The following is a 14,493-nucleotide window of genomic DNA, read 5'->3' as shown; positions in this document are numbered from 1 at the left end:
TCTGCCTCCTGAAAAAGCCAATCGCACGGACGGACCCGCCTCCCCAGCCTAAAAGTCCCGCCCCCAACCTCATTTTCCTTTGAATCCGATTGGGCAGAGGGGAAAAACAAGCAGGGTGGCGGATTGGTGGGTGGGCCTGTTGGTTAAGGACGCCACTCTTCCGGGTTTGTAGCCAGGCTGGTAACAGCAACTCCTAGAGGGAGGACATGAAGAGAGTCACCCTGTTTGTTAATGGCAGCCCCAGAAATGGGAAGGTAAGCCGGGGAAAGAAGCCCCCTTTTACAACTGGCCCTCCCTCTTTTTGATTCTGGGTGCATTACAGTAACAAGGGTTAGAAGGGACCTTAGAGGTCATCTAGTCCAACCCCCCCTCTGCTCACTCACTCGGGATTCGAACCGGCGAACTGCCGATCTTTCTGATCGACAAGCTCAGTGGCTTAACCCATTGAGCCACCTACCCAGGTTAGCATAGGAGGTCTCTAGTGCAATAGAGTCCCTATTATAGAGACTAATAGAGACTATTGCAGTCTCCAATAGGGGAAAAAAGCCGGGTAGGGAAGCTACTGGAGCTGCAGATGGAAGTTTTGGGGTTTTTTTTTTTCTCTCTCCTGGGAATCCTAGGGGTAGCTTTCATGGCAGCAATTCCCATTGGATTTGATGAGAGTGGAAGGATGGAAGAGAGGTCCAAGCTTGGCAACTTTTAAGACTTGTGGACTTCAACTCCCAGAATTCCCCAGCCAGCCCTGGGCTGGCTGGGGAATTCTGGGAGTTGAAGTCCACAAGTCTTAAAAGTTGCCAAAGGCGGACTCTCTTTGGAGTAGTGCTTTCCAGCACTGAGCTGATAGAAAAGGCTTGCAACCAACCAAGGTCTACTTTTAGCTTCCTTTGGAATTCTTCTCCCCCAGAAATTTTGGAGCTACTTCCTCCAAGGTTGCCTGGAATTCCACCCCACCCTTCTCTGAGCTGGCCACCTTCCCAGAAAGGGGGATGAGGAAGTCTCTGTTTGCAAGAAGAGAAACCTAGGTGGTGGTTTTTTGGGGGAGTGGGTGGGGGAAGTGGAGGTGACTGGCTTCGCTTTTTTTCGTTTTTTGTTTTAAACTTTATGATCTTGGCTACAGCCCTAGGATTTCCTGGTGGTCTCCTATCCCCCCAAGGATTTTTTTTTTAAAAAAAAATGATTTATATGCCGCCCTTCTCTGGAGACTCAGGGGGGCTTACAATGCGTTAAGTAATAGTCTTCATACTTTTGTATATTTATACAAAGTCAGCTTATTGCCCCCACAAACTGGGTCCTCAATTTACCTACCTTAGAAAGGATGGAAGGCTGAGTCAACCTTCAGCCTGGTGAGATTCGAACTTACAGTAATTGCAGACAGCTGGTGTTAAATTACAATGCTTTTAGTCTGCTGAGCCACCAGGCTTGGTTTAACCAGCTCTCATCCTGTTTGGAAATTGGGATTAATCAGATGAGGGCAGCCACCTGATTTGGCACTCCCATTCCTGGTTTCACTCCTATGAAGAGTGACGAAATGTGTTGTTCGACAGATCTGGAAGACATGAGAATATGAAAATAGAGGCATTGGCTGTATATTGGCTAGTGCTGGGGTCAGCAACCTACGGCCCCGGAGCCACATGTGGCTCTTTTGGCCCTCTGCTGTGGCTCCCTGTCAGGTGATCCCAACACTGGCTGGCCCCGCCCCTCGCCTTCCCCTCCCAGTCACTCCTTGCCTGGCCTGAGAAGGTAAGGGCAACGGTGGGAGATGGAGAAGCGGCCAGGGCAGAGACAGAGAGAAAGGGAGAGGGGGGGAGAGGGAGGGAGGGGAGAGATGTCAAAAGGATTTGGTGGTTCCCTGTGTTTTTTAACAACTGGTTCTCTGCCCTAATGACCAACTGGGTAGCCGTGGCTAGGCGGGTGTCATGTGACTGGTGGAAGTGAGTGACATCGAGTTGGCCACGCCCACCCAGATTTTGTGGCTCCCGGTGTTTTCTTTTTTGTGGAAAATGGGCCCAAATGGCTCTGAGTGTTTAAGGTTGCAGACTCCTGGGCTAGCATATCTGACCTGCAAAAATCTGAAAGAACACCAGAAGGAAAGAAAACTCTTTGCAAGCCATCAAATTCCTGTCCTCACCTTTTTCAGACCAGCTGTGTATAGTGTTCTTAGTATGTTTCATTGCAATTTGATGTTTAGCCCACAATAAAGTAATTAGTACTTATCCTATTCCTTTTCTGATGATTGCATTATATTTCACTCAGCGATGACCTTCAAATTAGAAATAAGTATTCAAAGCATTTTTGATGCACGGCGCTGTAGAACATCACGTTACACGGAATCCACAAAATAAATGGTTGCTTTGGTAAAATTTTTAATTAGCAATTATATGATGTTTGTGTGTCTATATTTTTCTTGACTGTACACCGCCTTGAGTCCTACGGGAGAAAGGCGGTATAGAAATATAATAAATAAATAAATAAATAAATAAATAAATAAATAAATAAATAAATAAATAAATAAATAAATAATGCAAACCATCAGAACTGTGATGTACAATAGTATCTACTTTTTGATTGAAACCGCTTTCTTCCACCAAAGGTGCTATTAACTGATGCTGATCGTTAACAATTTAATTTAAATTTTGCTCTTCTACCTAGTGGGTAGTCAGTAATTTAAAACCAGTTATTGCAAAAGGAAGAAAGTTTGCATTCACACAACGCTCTTAACCTGTTAATGAATTTTTCTGCATTTTTCACAATGTATAAATTAAATGGACTGGTGCATGCAAATCACAGTGCCACAGAAATCCTATCTTAAGCATAATGTTTTGTGCAGATACAGCCACTACATCTTCTAATTCTCCTAGTTAGGTATATTTTGTACCCTTAGCCAGAGTTGAGCTATACTCAGAGTTGAGTTGTCAATACAGCAGGCTTAGTTCCTTCCCTTGTTTGCCTACCCTCATTCCCTAAATGCTGCTGGATTAAATGTACAGGATTATAAAGATTGCACTGAATTATCATAGGTTTAATTAATAGAGGATCGTGATTTAGGAGAAGGGAACAGGAGGAATTGCAGTCAGACGACGGACAAATTGGCCTAAGGTTCATTTATTTAGGACAATTTCCTAACAGCAAATTCCAGATTAGCCTATTACGGTATGTTTTAGAACTGTGTATGAAATTAGTCAGTGACTTGGCTGGTTGTGTGCCAGTAAAAGTCCCTTTCACATTAATGAAAATGCAAGCTTTGCATCACTTTTTCCTGGACCAAGGAACAGGCATAAATTAATGAATGTCGTGCACTTATAAATCTGTTTGGAGACATGCTGTTTGCTCAGGACTTAGTCTTTAAAAGATCTGCGTCAGCATCCAGCTGTACAAATAACCTGTGTGTGTATATTTATTTTGATAAAATGGAGCTAGGTTTCCTCCCAAAATATTTTTTCTTCTTCCGCACGCTGTTTTTAAGGAGAAGAATGCAGTTTCATATTCAAACAATATTGTGTTGCTTTCCTCCATCTTCCCAGTGCAGTGAAAAATTCCAAAAGTCTAGCTCGTACCAAAATAGATTTTTTTTTCTTTTCCAAAATAGCTACATCATTGTGCAATATTTGTATTCATTTACCAATGTATAGTTTGGGCATACATGGAATATGTTGTAGCTTTATTCTAGCAGCAATCTCTCTTATCAGATTCCTTGAGAGTATGGTTGGGTTCTCACATCACAGGATGTTGTGGTTAGATTTTGGCTTAGCACGATGTGTGAATTCAGTTATTATCTTTAGTCGTACTTGTCCAGCAACTTATTAAATCAACTGTTTGCTTGCCTGCGGTAGAATAGAATATAGTAGAGTAGAATTTAGAATAGAATAGAATAGAATAAGTAGAGTAGAGTAGAGTAGAGTAGAGTAGAATTTAGAATAGAATAGAATAGAATAGAATAGAATAGAATAGAATAGAATAGAATAGAATAGAATAGAATTTTATTGGCCAGGTGTGATTGGACACACAAGGAATTTGTCTTGGTGCATGTGTTCTCAGTGTACATAAAAGAAAAGATACACCATCAAGAATCCTAAGGTACAACACTTAATGATAGTCATAGGGTACAAATAAGCAATCAAATCATATTAGGAAACAGTCTATAAATCGTAAAGATACAAGCAAAAAAGTTACAGTCATACAGTCATAAGTGGGAGGAAAAGGGTGATGGGAACGATGAGAAGATTAATAGTAGTGCAGACTTGGTGAATAGTTTGACCGTGTTGAGGGAATTATTCGGTATCTTTCTTTTACAATTCTATGGTTAATGTAATGTATTAATGCTGTGGCTGTTTCAGTGAATTATAATCGCAACAAATTGTAGGATCTGATCTAGGACGGTCACCGGGACCAGAGGTTTAATCTTTCGATGCTGGAGCCCATCTTCAGGAAATTTCTTTCTAGCAAAGTGTGTGTTTTGGGCTATTCTTTGTGTGGTGTTTATATAATGCCTGGTTGTGTGTGGTTTTTTAGTTGTTGATTGGGCTGCTGTTTGTTGGCTGTTGTTTCCTTGTGCACAAGGAAATAACAGCCAACAGCTTAAAAGCCAGCCATCAATATCCCATCAACTAAAAAGCCACACACAACCAGGCAGCATATAAATATCACACAGAGAACATCACACACTCTGCTAGAGAGAATCTCCCTGAAGATGGGCTTCAACATGAGTCTGAAAGCTCAGAATACTAATCCTCTGGTCCTGGTGACCGAACCAGACTGGATCCTACAACATTAATCCTGAGACACGTCCATTTGCCTTCAGTCCCAACAAATTGTTGTCATCTTGATCCCTAGCCTTTTCATTCTTCCTGTGCCAAACACTGGTATTCTTTTGGCTTCAGTTGGTTGGGTAAAGTACATGGTTGAATTTCCCCAAGATGCTAAATCATAACTCCCTGATTAACAAGCCATAATGATTGAGATCACATGTAAACATCCATCCAACCAACCAACCAACCAACCAAACCCTATTACAGGTCAGCAGAGTATACAAGACTCTGTCCTAGGAACTCTTGAGTTGTCACTGGAGTGTAAGTAATCCGTAAGATTTACTTCTTTGCTGTCATAATCTAATAATAAGTCAACAAGCAGGAATGAGAAAAGCAATATTGTGTGGAGCAGGGGTTTCCAACCAGAGTGGATAAAAATCAATGATTTTTTTTAAAAAAATCAAAAAAATCAGATTTTTTTATTTAAATCGGATTTTTTTGATTTAAATCAGATTTTTTTGATTTAAATCAGATTTTTTTGATTTTTATCGAATTTATTTTAATAAAAAACTTTTGGGGTAAAAATCTATCGTAAGACAGTTTTCTATTTAAGATACATAAATAATTTAGTTTATTCAGCATGAAATGGAGCTTAGTTATGTAGCATGAGGCTGTATATTCTGCAACACTGGGACTATCGGTGAGTCAACAGCGGGTCAAAGGAGTAGCAGAGATGACAGTGGCGCTTTAAAAATTATGATTTAAATCGAGTTGATTTAAATCGAGCCTTTTTACTAGTGATTTAAATCACGATTTAAATCGTGATTTAAATCAACTCGATTTAAATCAAATCCACCCTGTTTCCAACCATGGCAACTTTAAGCAAAGCTGGCTGAGGAACTCTGGGAATTGAAGTCCACAAGTTTTAAAGACGCCAAGGTTGGAGACCCCTGGTATGGAGGGTTAAGATCTGAACGCAAAACAGAGTTTGTCTTTAGTATTTCCAGTGTTTTGTTTTTACAGTGTTCTTTCCCACAAATTCTTTTTCTGATGTTGTGCATCAAGGACTAATTATTTGGAAACAGCTGTCCGTTGTCTAAATTTCATTCCTTCCATCTGAGGTGGTATTGAGCAGATTCTGACCAGTTCTGGAGAACCGGTAGCGGAAATTTTGAGTAGTTCGGAGAACCGGTAGTAAAAATTCTGTCTGGCCCTGCCCCCATCTGTTCTCTCCCTCCCGAGTCCCAGCTGATCTGGAGGAAACGGGGATTTTGCAGTAACCTTCCCCTGGATTGGGGAGGGAATGGAGATTTTACAGTATCCTTCCCCTGCCACACCCACCAAGCCACGCCCACCAAGTCACACCCACCACTGCCTTCCACTCACTCTCTTATGATTCAGAGTGTAATAAATGAAGCAGAGTTTAGGATTTGAATGTGACTCTTCTAAACTGTGACAGTCACAACAACCTTCTGCCCTGCTTATGGCTGTGGCAAAAGTTTATAAAGAGAGCCTGCAAAAGCTAAAACAAAGATTTAGGAAAATCTTTCCTAGTTTTTCTTTGAAATATCCTGGATTGTAATCACCATCATACAGGTAGTCCTTGATTTACAACCATTTTTATTGACCGTTTGAAATTTATTTATTATTTATTTATTATATTTCTATACCGCCTTTCTCCCGTAGGACTCAAGGCGGTGTACAGTCAAGAAAAATATAGACACACAAACATCATAAAATTGCTAACTAAAATTATTACTTAGTTTGGTCAATTAAATAAAACCCAGAATTAGATAACATTAAAAAAAAAAATCATTCACATGTTCATATGTTTAGCCCCGCCTGTTGAAACATCAGGGTCTTGAGGGCACGGTGGAAAGCACGGAGATCAAATTATGATAGCACTGAATGAAAAAAGTGATAGATTCTATTTATGATTCTATTTATGACCGCCATATCATCTGCATGGAGACATATTCAAAATTTGGGCGCCTGGCAGCTGACATGTATTTACCACAGTTGAAGCATCTCAGGGTCACGCGATCACCATTTGTGACCATCTCAGCTGGTTTCTGACAGGCAAAAGTCAGTGAGGGAAGTGGGATTCGCCTCATGACATGATTCACTTAAGAATTGCATTGATTTGCTTATCAATCATGGCGAAAAAAAAGTGTTTTTAAAATCGGGCACTTACTCATTTAACAACGGCCTTTGGAAATTCTGGCCCTAATTCTGGTCGTAAACCGAGAACGTTCGGTATCTTGTAGCACAGAAGTTGATTTTCCTGGTTTTGGAAGTTGAGCTTAAATTCAATAAATCAGCCGGTGAAGGATGCGGATAGCAACAGATTAACAGAGTTGGAAGGGACCTTGTAGGTCATCTAGTCCAACCCCCTGCCCAAGCAGGAGACCCTACGCCATGTCTGAGAGATGGCAGTCCAATCTCTTCTTGAAAGCCTCCAGTGATGAAGCTCCCACAACTTCTGAAGGCAACTTTTGTTCCATTGGTTGATTGTTCTGACTGTCATAAAATTTCTCCTTGTTTCTAGGTTGAATCTCTCCTTGATCAGTTTCCATCCATTATTCCTTGTCTGGCCTTCAGGTGCTTTGGAAAATATCTTGACCCTCTTCCTTTCTGTGGCAGCCCCTCAAATATTTGAAGATTGCTATCATGTCCCCCCTGGTCCTTCTCTTCACTAGACTAGCCATGCCCTGTTCCTGTAACCGTTCATCGTATATTTTAGCCTCCAGTCCCCTAATCATCCTGGTTGCTCTTCTCTGCACTCTTTCTAGCGTTTTAACATCTTTTTTTATAGTGTGGCGACCAATCACATGTTTAGTGCCTCACGTGAATTAGGTAATTGTGTGAAAACGTATTAAATTGCAATGTCTTAAAATAGAAGACTTCCATCATTTTTTTAAAAAAAAGTTTAGCAGTAAATTTCATTCCATAAAATATATATTTTTTTAAAAAAGCTTGGGGGGGGGTTAGGTTATTTGTAGCTCTTTTTTTTCCCTCAAGAAATATTTCAATTCAGATATGCTTTACACCAGCTAAAGAGAAACAGCATCCTGTTTGTCATTGACATAATGCACAGCTCGAGCCCTGATCGATTTTTAGGACAGGCGAGGAACTTCTGGAGAACTTTGCCACTTGAAATTTCCCAGATATTCCTCTCGGTTGACGTTTGCTCATTTTGATGGAGTGTGGACCCTGGAGGGCTGGCTAGGAAATGACGTTTGGACCGATCAGAAGTTTTTCTGACTGCTGTTTCTGCTCACTCTTAACAACAGGTGGCAGGGCTGTGATTGGGAACAGGTATGGAAACTCTGGATTATAAACAGCGGATGACTGGGGATTTTGTTTTTTGTTTTTTTTAATTTCGTGCATCAGATCAGCCAGCACCTGTGGAACCCTGTTGCTTTGGGTTTATGAAGTGACTGGCGTTTTAAAATGATGGTCTTTGACATACGAATCTGTGCTTTACCTTGTTGGGAATGGAAAACAAAGGACAGGCACAGGATGTGGTTTCCCATCTGTGGTTGAGAGACGCACAAAATAAAACAGGAGCAATCCTCCATCTGCCGCGGTAGACTTCGTTGCCTTCTAGCATACACCGAAGTTATAAACATCAATATTGGAGGACATAAAAGTTTAAGAAAAAAAAAGAGAAGAGAAAATTATCTCCAGCGATAAAGCTGGAGAATTCTATAGGGGGTGATTCAATCTCCACCATCCCTTCATCTAATATTGATATGGCCTCTTAACAGTTTTGAAATCATTTTGTCTTCTGATTGCTTAGTGGCCCAGCTTCCTTCAATTAATAATGGGACTGTTCTGAAATCATTTGTAACTCAGAAGTGTTGAGGGTAAAACTGCCCTCTGCAAAATGGTGCAACGGACCAGACAGCAAATAGATAACGTTGCTTAGCAAAACACACAGATACTCACAGACTCTGAACGTTTAAAGAAAAATAAACAGTCTTTACTTGTTGTAAAACAAACAAACTTGGCTTCTCAAAACAAAGATAACACTTCTTCAAATAATCATGGTTCAGCACAAAAACATAGTTTGCTTACAATTCCAGTTCTCTTCAGTAACACAGACACAGTTCCTTTCAGCAGTTCAACCTTCTCATAGCAGGAGCAGAAGTGAATGAACTTCCTGCCTTCTTTTATGTCTGCTTAGCACAGCCAATTAGTTAACTTGTAGCAGTTAAAGTTACAGAACATAGTTTTCTATATATTACCTACCCAACCGTAGGATAAGCATCCAACAAGAAGAATCTTCCCAATTTGGAAATACTTCCACTGGTTGCTTTTATCAGCTGCACAACGTATTTAATATGTACAATACTCTACTTTTTATAGCCATAGCACTTAGACTTATATACCGCTTCACACTGCTTTACAGCCCTCTCTAAGCGGTTTTACAGAGTCAGCCTCTTGCCCCCAACAATCTGGGTCCTCATTTTACCCATCTCGGACGGATGGAAGGCTGAGTCAACCTTTTTGTTTTTGTAAACAAGTTTTATTTTAAAAAATTCTTTATTATACATATTTTATGAACAGAATGTTGACCGGGTCACATCTTATACATCGCTTTTTCCATATTCATCTCTTTTATATAAGTCTTTATTACAAATCTATCATTTTTCACCGTGTCTTGTTATTTCATCTCCCCCCCCCCCAATTTTTTTTTTTTTTTACATATTTCCAATTTTGGCCATAATATTCTTTCCATATTTCTTTATCTTATCTTAATCTCTTCTTAATACATAATACATCAACCATATCACTATCCACCCTTTAACTCCTAATTTCTTACAATAACATCAATTAATTGTCTTGTTTCTCCATTTGCTGAATATATTTCTCAAAATTCCCCATTTTTCAACTATACACAATATATGTCGTCATGTTCAATTCTTACATTAAAACATTAAAATTTAACGTAATTAGCTATCCACATCTTATCTTACTCTCTTCTTAATACATAATACATAAACAGTATCATTATCTCCCTTGATTCCTAATTTCTTACAATAACATCAATTAATTATCTTATTTCTTCATTTACAGCATATATTTTTGAAAATCCCCATCCCACTTTTTAACATTTCAATTTTAATTTATCTTGTCTTCATAATTAAACCCAATTACCACTTCATATTTCATCTGCTAGTCTGTTTTACTATAAGCAATATACATCATCATATTGACTTCTTACATTAAAATTGTTTAACTTAATTGACTTCCACAATTAATAATATTAATACAATTCCCTTAAATCTTTCTCCTTTCCACTATTCTTCCCCTCTTTAACAATTTTCTCTTGGTCTCTCCAAAATTCCACTTCTTAGTAATTTCCTCCTTTTATCCCGTTCTTTTAACTTCTCCTTCTTCTTTTTTTTATTTTTATATTTATTATGTCTTTTCTCCTGAGTCCTTTTTCTCACTTTTAAATATATTACTCGAGTAATTCTCCCCAAGTTTTCTCCTACTCTTTCTACTTTTTCCTTCTTTTCCCTTTGTTTGATTCTTTTTGGGGGAATATTCCCCCCTATCCACTCTTTTTTTGCCACTGTTAATCCCAGTGAAATCATTTAATTGCTTTTTGCTTTCAATTCCTTTTCTTTCAGTATTATTTTCTTGCTCCTTACTTATACTCTCTTTTTCCTGCTCTGTAAATTCCAGCAAAATTTCTAACTTTTTATTACCCTTTAGTGATTCACACATATTTTTAAACATCTCAATTAATTCTTCACACATCCAAGATGTCAATTGGATGTGTGAATTGACAATATTGACTCCATATTGTCAATTAAAAAAATTAAGTTTTACTTTATATTTAGTTGAAATTCTAAAGTCCATATAGTCTCTTTTTAATTTCAAATGGTATTCAATTCAAATATTTATCCAATCCACTCCAAATTAAAGCTTTGTTATTTTCCACAATTGTTGAGAGTCGAAACCAAGCAGTTCAGAAAAATAGATACTCCTTAAAAGTTCTCACAGTTTCCAGATTAAATCACAGTCACAGCTGGGTTTTTTTCTTGTCTTCCCACCAATATTGCAGTACTCATTTTCCACCAGCAGATGTCTCTTTCAAATCCACAATATTCTCAGAGCAACTAAGTATCCAAGCTGTCAAAAATATTTTAAATCCACATAAAGAGTTCTTTTCCTCGGATTTCTTTTTCTTTTGTTTCTCCAAATTCAATTTTAAATCCAGATAAACAAATTTCTTTTTTGGGCTTTAGTATTTTAACTTTCTCTTTGTTCTTTTCCTTCAGATCTCAAAACTATCAAAAATATTTTAATCCACCTAAAAAGTACCTTCCCTCAGGTTTCTTTTTCTGTTATTATTTTTAATTTCTCCAAATCCAATTTTAAATCCAGTTGTAAACTTTTCTTTCTTAGGCTTTAGTATTTTAACCTCCTCTTTGTTCTTCTCCCTCCATTAACTTTCCCAAGTGCCAATTAGCCGCTCATTTCCGCTCTGGGACACCTTTTAAAGTTTTTAAAAGTTTTCTTTTTTACCTGTGAGTTGGTCAATCACTCACCCAATACCAGCACTCCTTTCAGACACCACATCTGCACAAACAACTTAGTCCGGTTGCCCCAGCTTCAAAGCGGTCATTTTTCAATGGCCACTGCCAGCGCCAGTTCGAAGAACAGCCTCCGACCTTTCGAGGAACTTGCCTGTTCCTCTTGGTTGTCCGAGGCACCTCTCCTTCTTCACTGTCCGTACAGGACGGTTCCAGTCCAAACACACACACACACACACCAACAACAGTTTGTCCGGCTGGATTTTTGTGGGACTCGTCGAAGCCTGCTATTTCTCCAGCCAATCTTGCCGTGATGCTTCCGGTTTCTCGGGCTGAGTCAACCTTGAGCATATATATATATTCTGTTTTTAAGTATAGTTCTATACACGTTTACACAAAAAAAGATAAATCACTCAGTTTGCAGATGATGCTGTGTCAAAACCAAAAAACCACATTGAAATACAGCTAGTCCTTGTTTAGTGACTGCCTCATTTAGTAACTGCCTCATTTAGTGACCGTTTGAAGTTATGACAGTGATGAAAAAGTAACTTTATGAACAATCCTCGCATTTACCACCTGGGCAGATCTGGAAAAGCTGAAATAAGATCATAAGCAGAGTTGCATTTCACTTTGTTATTGCTTTGCTTAAATAACCAAGTTGCCAGTTCCAATTGCAGACACTAAACAAGGACTAGTATGGTTTACACAAAACCAGCCAATTGTGGCTTATTACTGAAAACTGAAACAAATAAATTACATTGTGGTGGCACAAGCTCAGCCCCTTAATTCTGCAGGATAATGACGCTGTTTGGATCCAATACGAATCTAGAAATTGACTTCATTTAATGGAAAAGGTATTGGTACAATGACTGTTCTCTAAAATGCCTTAAATATATTAAATTTCAAGTGTAGATAAAATTATTTCCTTGTTGCAATCTACATTGTGGAAACTGAGAATGAGAAAGAAGCACAGATTTTCTAAGGCTGATCCACTTCTTCAGGGGGGAAAAAATGGTGCAATTTATCTCAGGCTGACTTCGAAGTAGATCAAGAGCGCTGCACAGCACATGGCTGTGTATACTAGTATAAAATATAAATGGATGAAAAATCTAAAGCAGCTAACTGTGTGTATCGAATGAAAAGACTAACTTTCTCTTATAGGTTGTGGCTGTTTATGGAACATTGTCTGATTTGCTTTCTGTCGCAAGCAATAAGCTCGGAATAAAAGCAACCAGTGTCTACAATGGAAGAGGTGGACTTATTGACGACATTGCCTTAATTAGGTAAGATTATTACCTTATATTGGAAATGTGTTCATTAGAGCCCTTTTGAATAAGCCTAATAGGCGCGAGAAGTGCTTGGAAGTTGGAATAAAAGCTGATTCAGGAATGCCATATTTGTTGTACTACAGTAGAGTACAATGTATTGATATTGAAATGGCCATGAACCCCTTTCCTACAAAGCCATCAACAGGGATTCTTTTATAGAGAATATATTACAGCTCCATCTTCTTCTGTAACAGATGGAAGACTACCAAAGAGAGTTCCAACCTAGAACCTAAGGAGAAATGTTCTGACAATCAGAATTAACCAATGGAATAACTTGCCTTCAGAAGTTGTGCTCCATAACTGGAGGTTTTCAAGAAGAGACTTGTGGTATAGGGCCTTCTGCCTGAGCAGGGGGTTGGACTAGAAAACCTCCAAGGTCCCCTCCAACTCTGTTATTCTGTATTCTTCCATTTCCACTCTCCTCCCCCCCTCCCCAATCCCTTCTTGCTTATGTCATATGGCCAATTTGCAGACCTCAATCCTGAAAAACATTAAGTATTGCCTTTAGCAACCAAAATGTTGCCCACCCCGGTTTAAAAAACAGTTTGTTGGGCATGTCAAGGTGTCCCATTTCACACACAATATTCAGCAATATAATGTGGTTGCTAAGCTATCCTGGCTTAATTGAATGCCATACCCAAGGCCAAATCTAAATAATCCACGATGGTGGCTTAGCCATAAAGCATGGGTCTATTCTAACATCTGAAAAGCCCACTCTGCAAATCATAACCCCCAGCCCCATTCAAGCCATGATTTGATTCTGATTTAGAAATGACCCAAGATTAGCTTAAAAAAAGTCAGTGAAGAATTCAAAATTATTGTGAACTAAGAGTAAGCAACCTGATGTCTTCCAGATGTTCCAGAAGTATAATTTTCATGCTGGTTGGACATGGTGAGAGCTGTAGTCCAAAGCATCTGGAGGGCATCAAGCATTTATCCTTGTTGCACACTCTGATTACAATAAATGTAAAAAACAGAGGAAGGAAAAGCCTGAGCTTCAGTCAAATTATATGATTTATATAGCTTCTCATCTGGGACAGGATTGTATGTGGATTCCATTGTGTAAGGGTTACAAATAGGTTTGCATTCCATCTCTCATGGCCAGAGAATTAATATCCCATCCTATAGTTTGCCTTCTAACAAATTATTTCTACTAAAAGGGTTTGCTTGTTCTATGCTTATTGGGTTTGTTGGGAAGTATACTGTAAACAGAGCCTCATTACCAGAGTATCTTTGCATAAATATGAATCTGACTCTCCAGCTTGACTTCTTAACTTTCCAACTTTCCCAAACATGAATGTCATTGCATTTAAGGAATTTGGATCAAAACCATCTGCAAAAACAATTGGATTTAGAGCATGGAGAGATTGTTAATTTATCAATGTATTTTTTTTTTCCTGACACTAAAGCAGTGGAGTGCAGGAAAACAAAAATCAAACTCTGAAAAGGGATGGTTTTAGATAATGGTGCTCATTTCCTCTTTAAACAAAAAAAAAAAAACAGTCTTGGTGATTTCACATGTTTTCTTGCTCAAACACTGCATTTCAAAGCAAGTCTGACATACAGATGACCCACAAATGACTATTGCATAAAAGGACTAGCTCAAACTCCTTCATATGAAGCCACTTAACATGGTTGAATTGTTATCTAGATCTTCAGCACTTAAACCATTACCATAATGTAATAGGATTGATTTTAGCATCTCTAAAGCTTGGAATCTGGAATTAACAACTACTGTTTTCCAAAACATTTGTCCGGCTTATTCTGAATCCCTGGTTTTCTTTCTCATTTCCTTCAATCTATAGAGATGATGATGTTCTTTTTGTATGTGAAGATGAGCCATTCATTGGTAAGTACACCAAGTTGTTT

General features: G+C 38.7%; 1 protein-coding gene across 1 annotated transcript in view; it reads left to right on the top strand.

Moving 5' to 3' along the window:
* Positions 1-118: 118 nt before the first annotated feature.
* The window catches only part of KCTD9 (potassium channel tetramerization domain containing 9), a 32,459-nt gene continuing 18,084 nt past the window's right edge, over positions 119-14,493 (top strand). The window contains exons 1-3 of the mRNA XM_034436845.3: positions 119-254; positions 12,458-12,579; positions 14,430-14,473. Of these exons, the coding sequence (XP_034292736.1) occupies positions 207-254; positions 12,458-12,579; positions 14,430-14,473 (214 nt within the window). The 5' untranslated portion in view covers positions 119-206. The remainder of the gene's footprint in view (positions 255-12,457; positions 12,580-14,429; positions 14,474-14,493) is intronic.

This window comes from Pantherophis guttatus, chromosome 9, assembly GCF_059756535.1.
Source record: "Pantherophis guttatus breed Tessera chromosome 9, ASM5975653v1, whole genome shotgun sequence".
NCBI lineage: Eukaryota > Metazoa > Chordata > Lepidosauria > Squamata > Colubridae > Pantherophis > Pantherophis guttatus.
The sequence above is the reverse complement of the archived record's forward strand: the minus strand, read 5'-3'. Positions and strand labels throughout refer to the sequence as shown.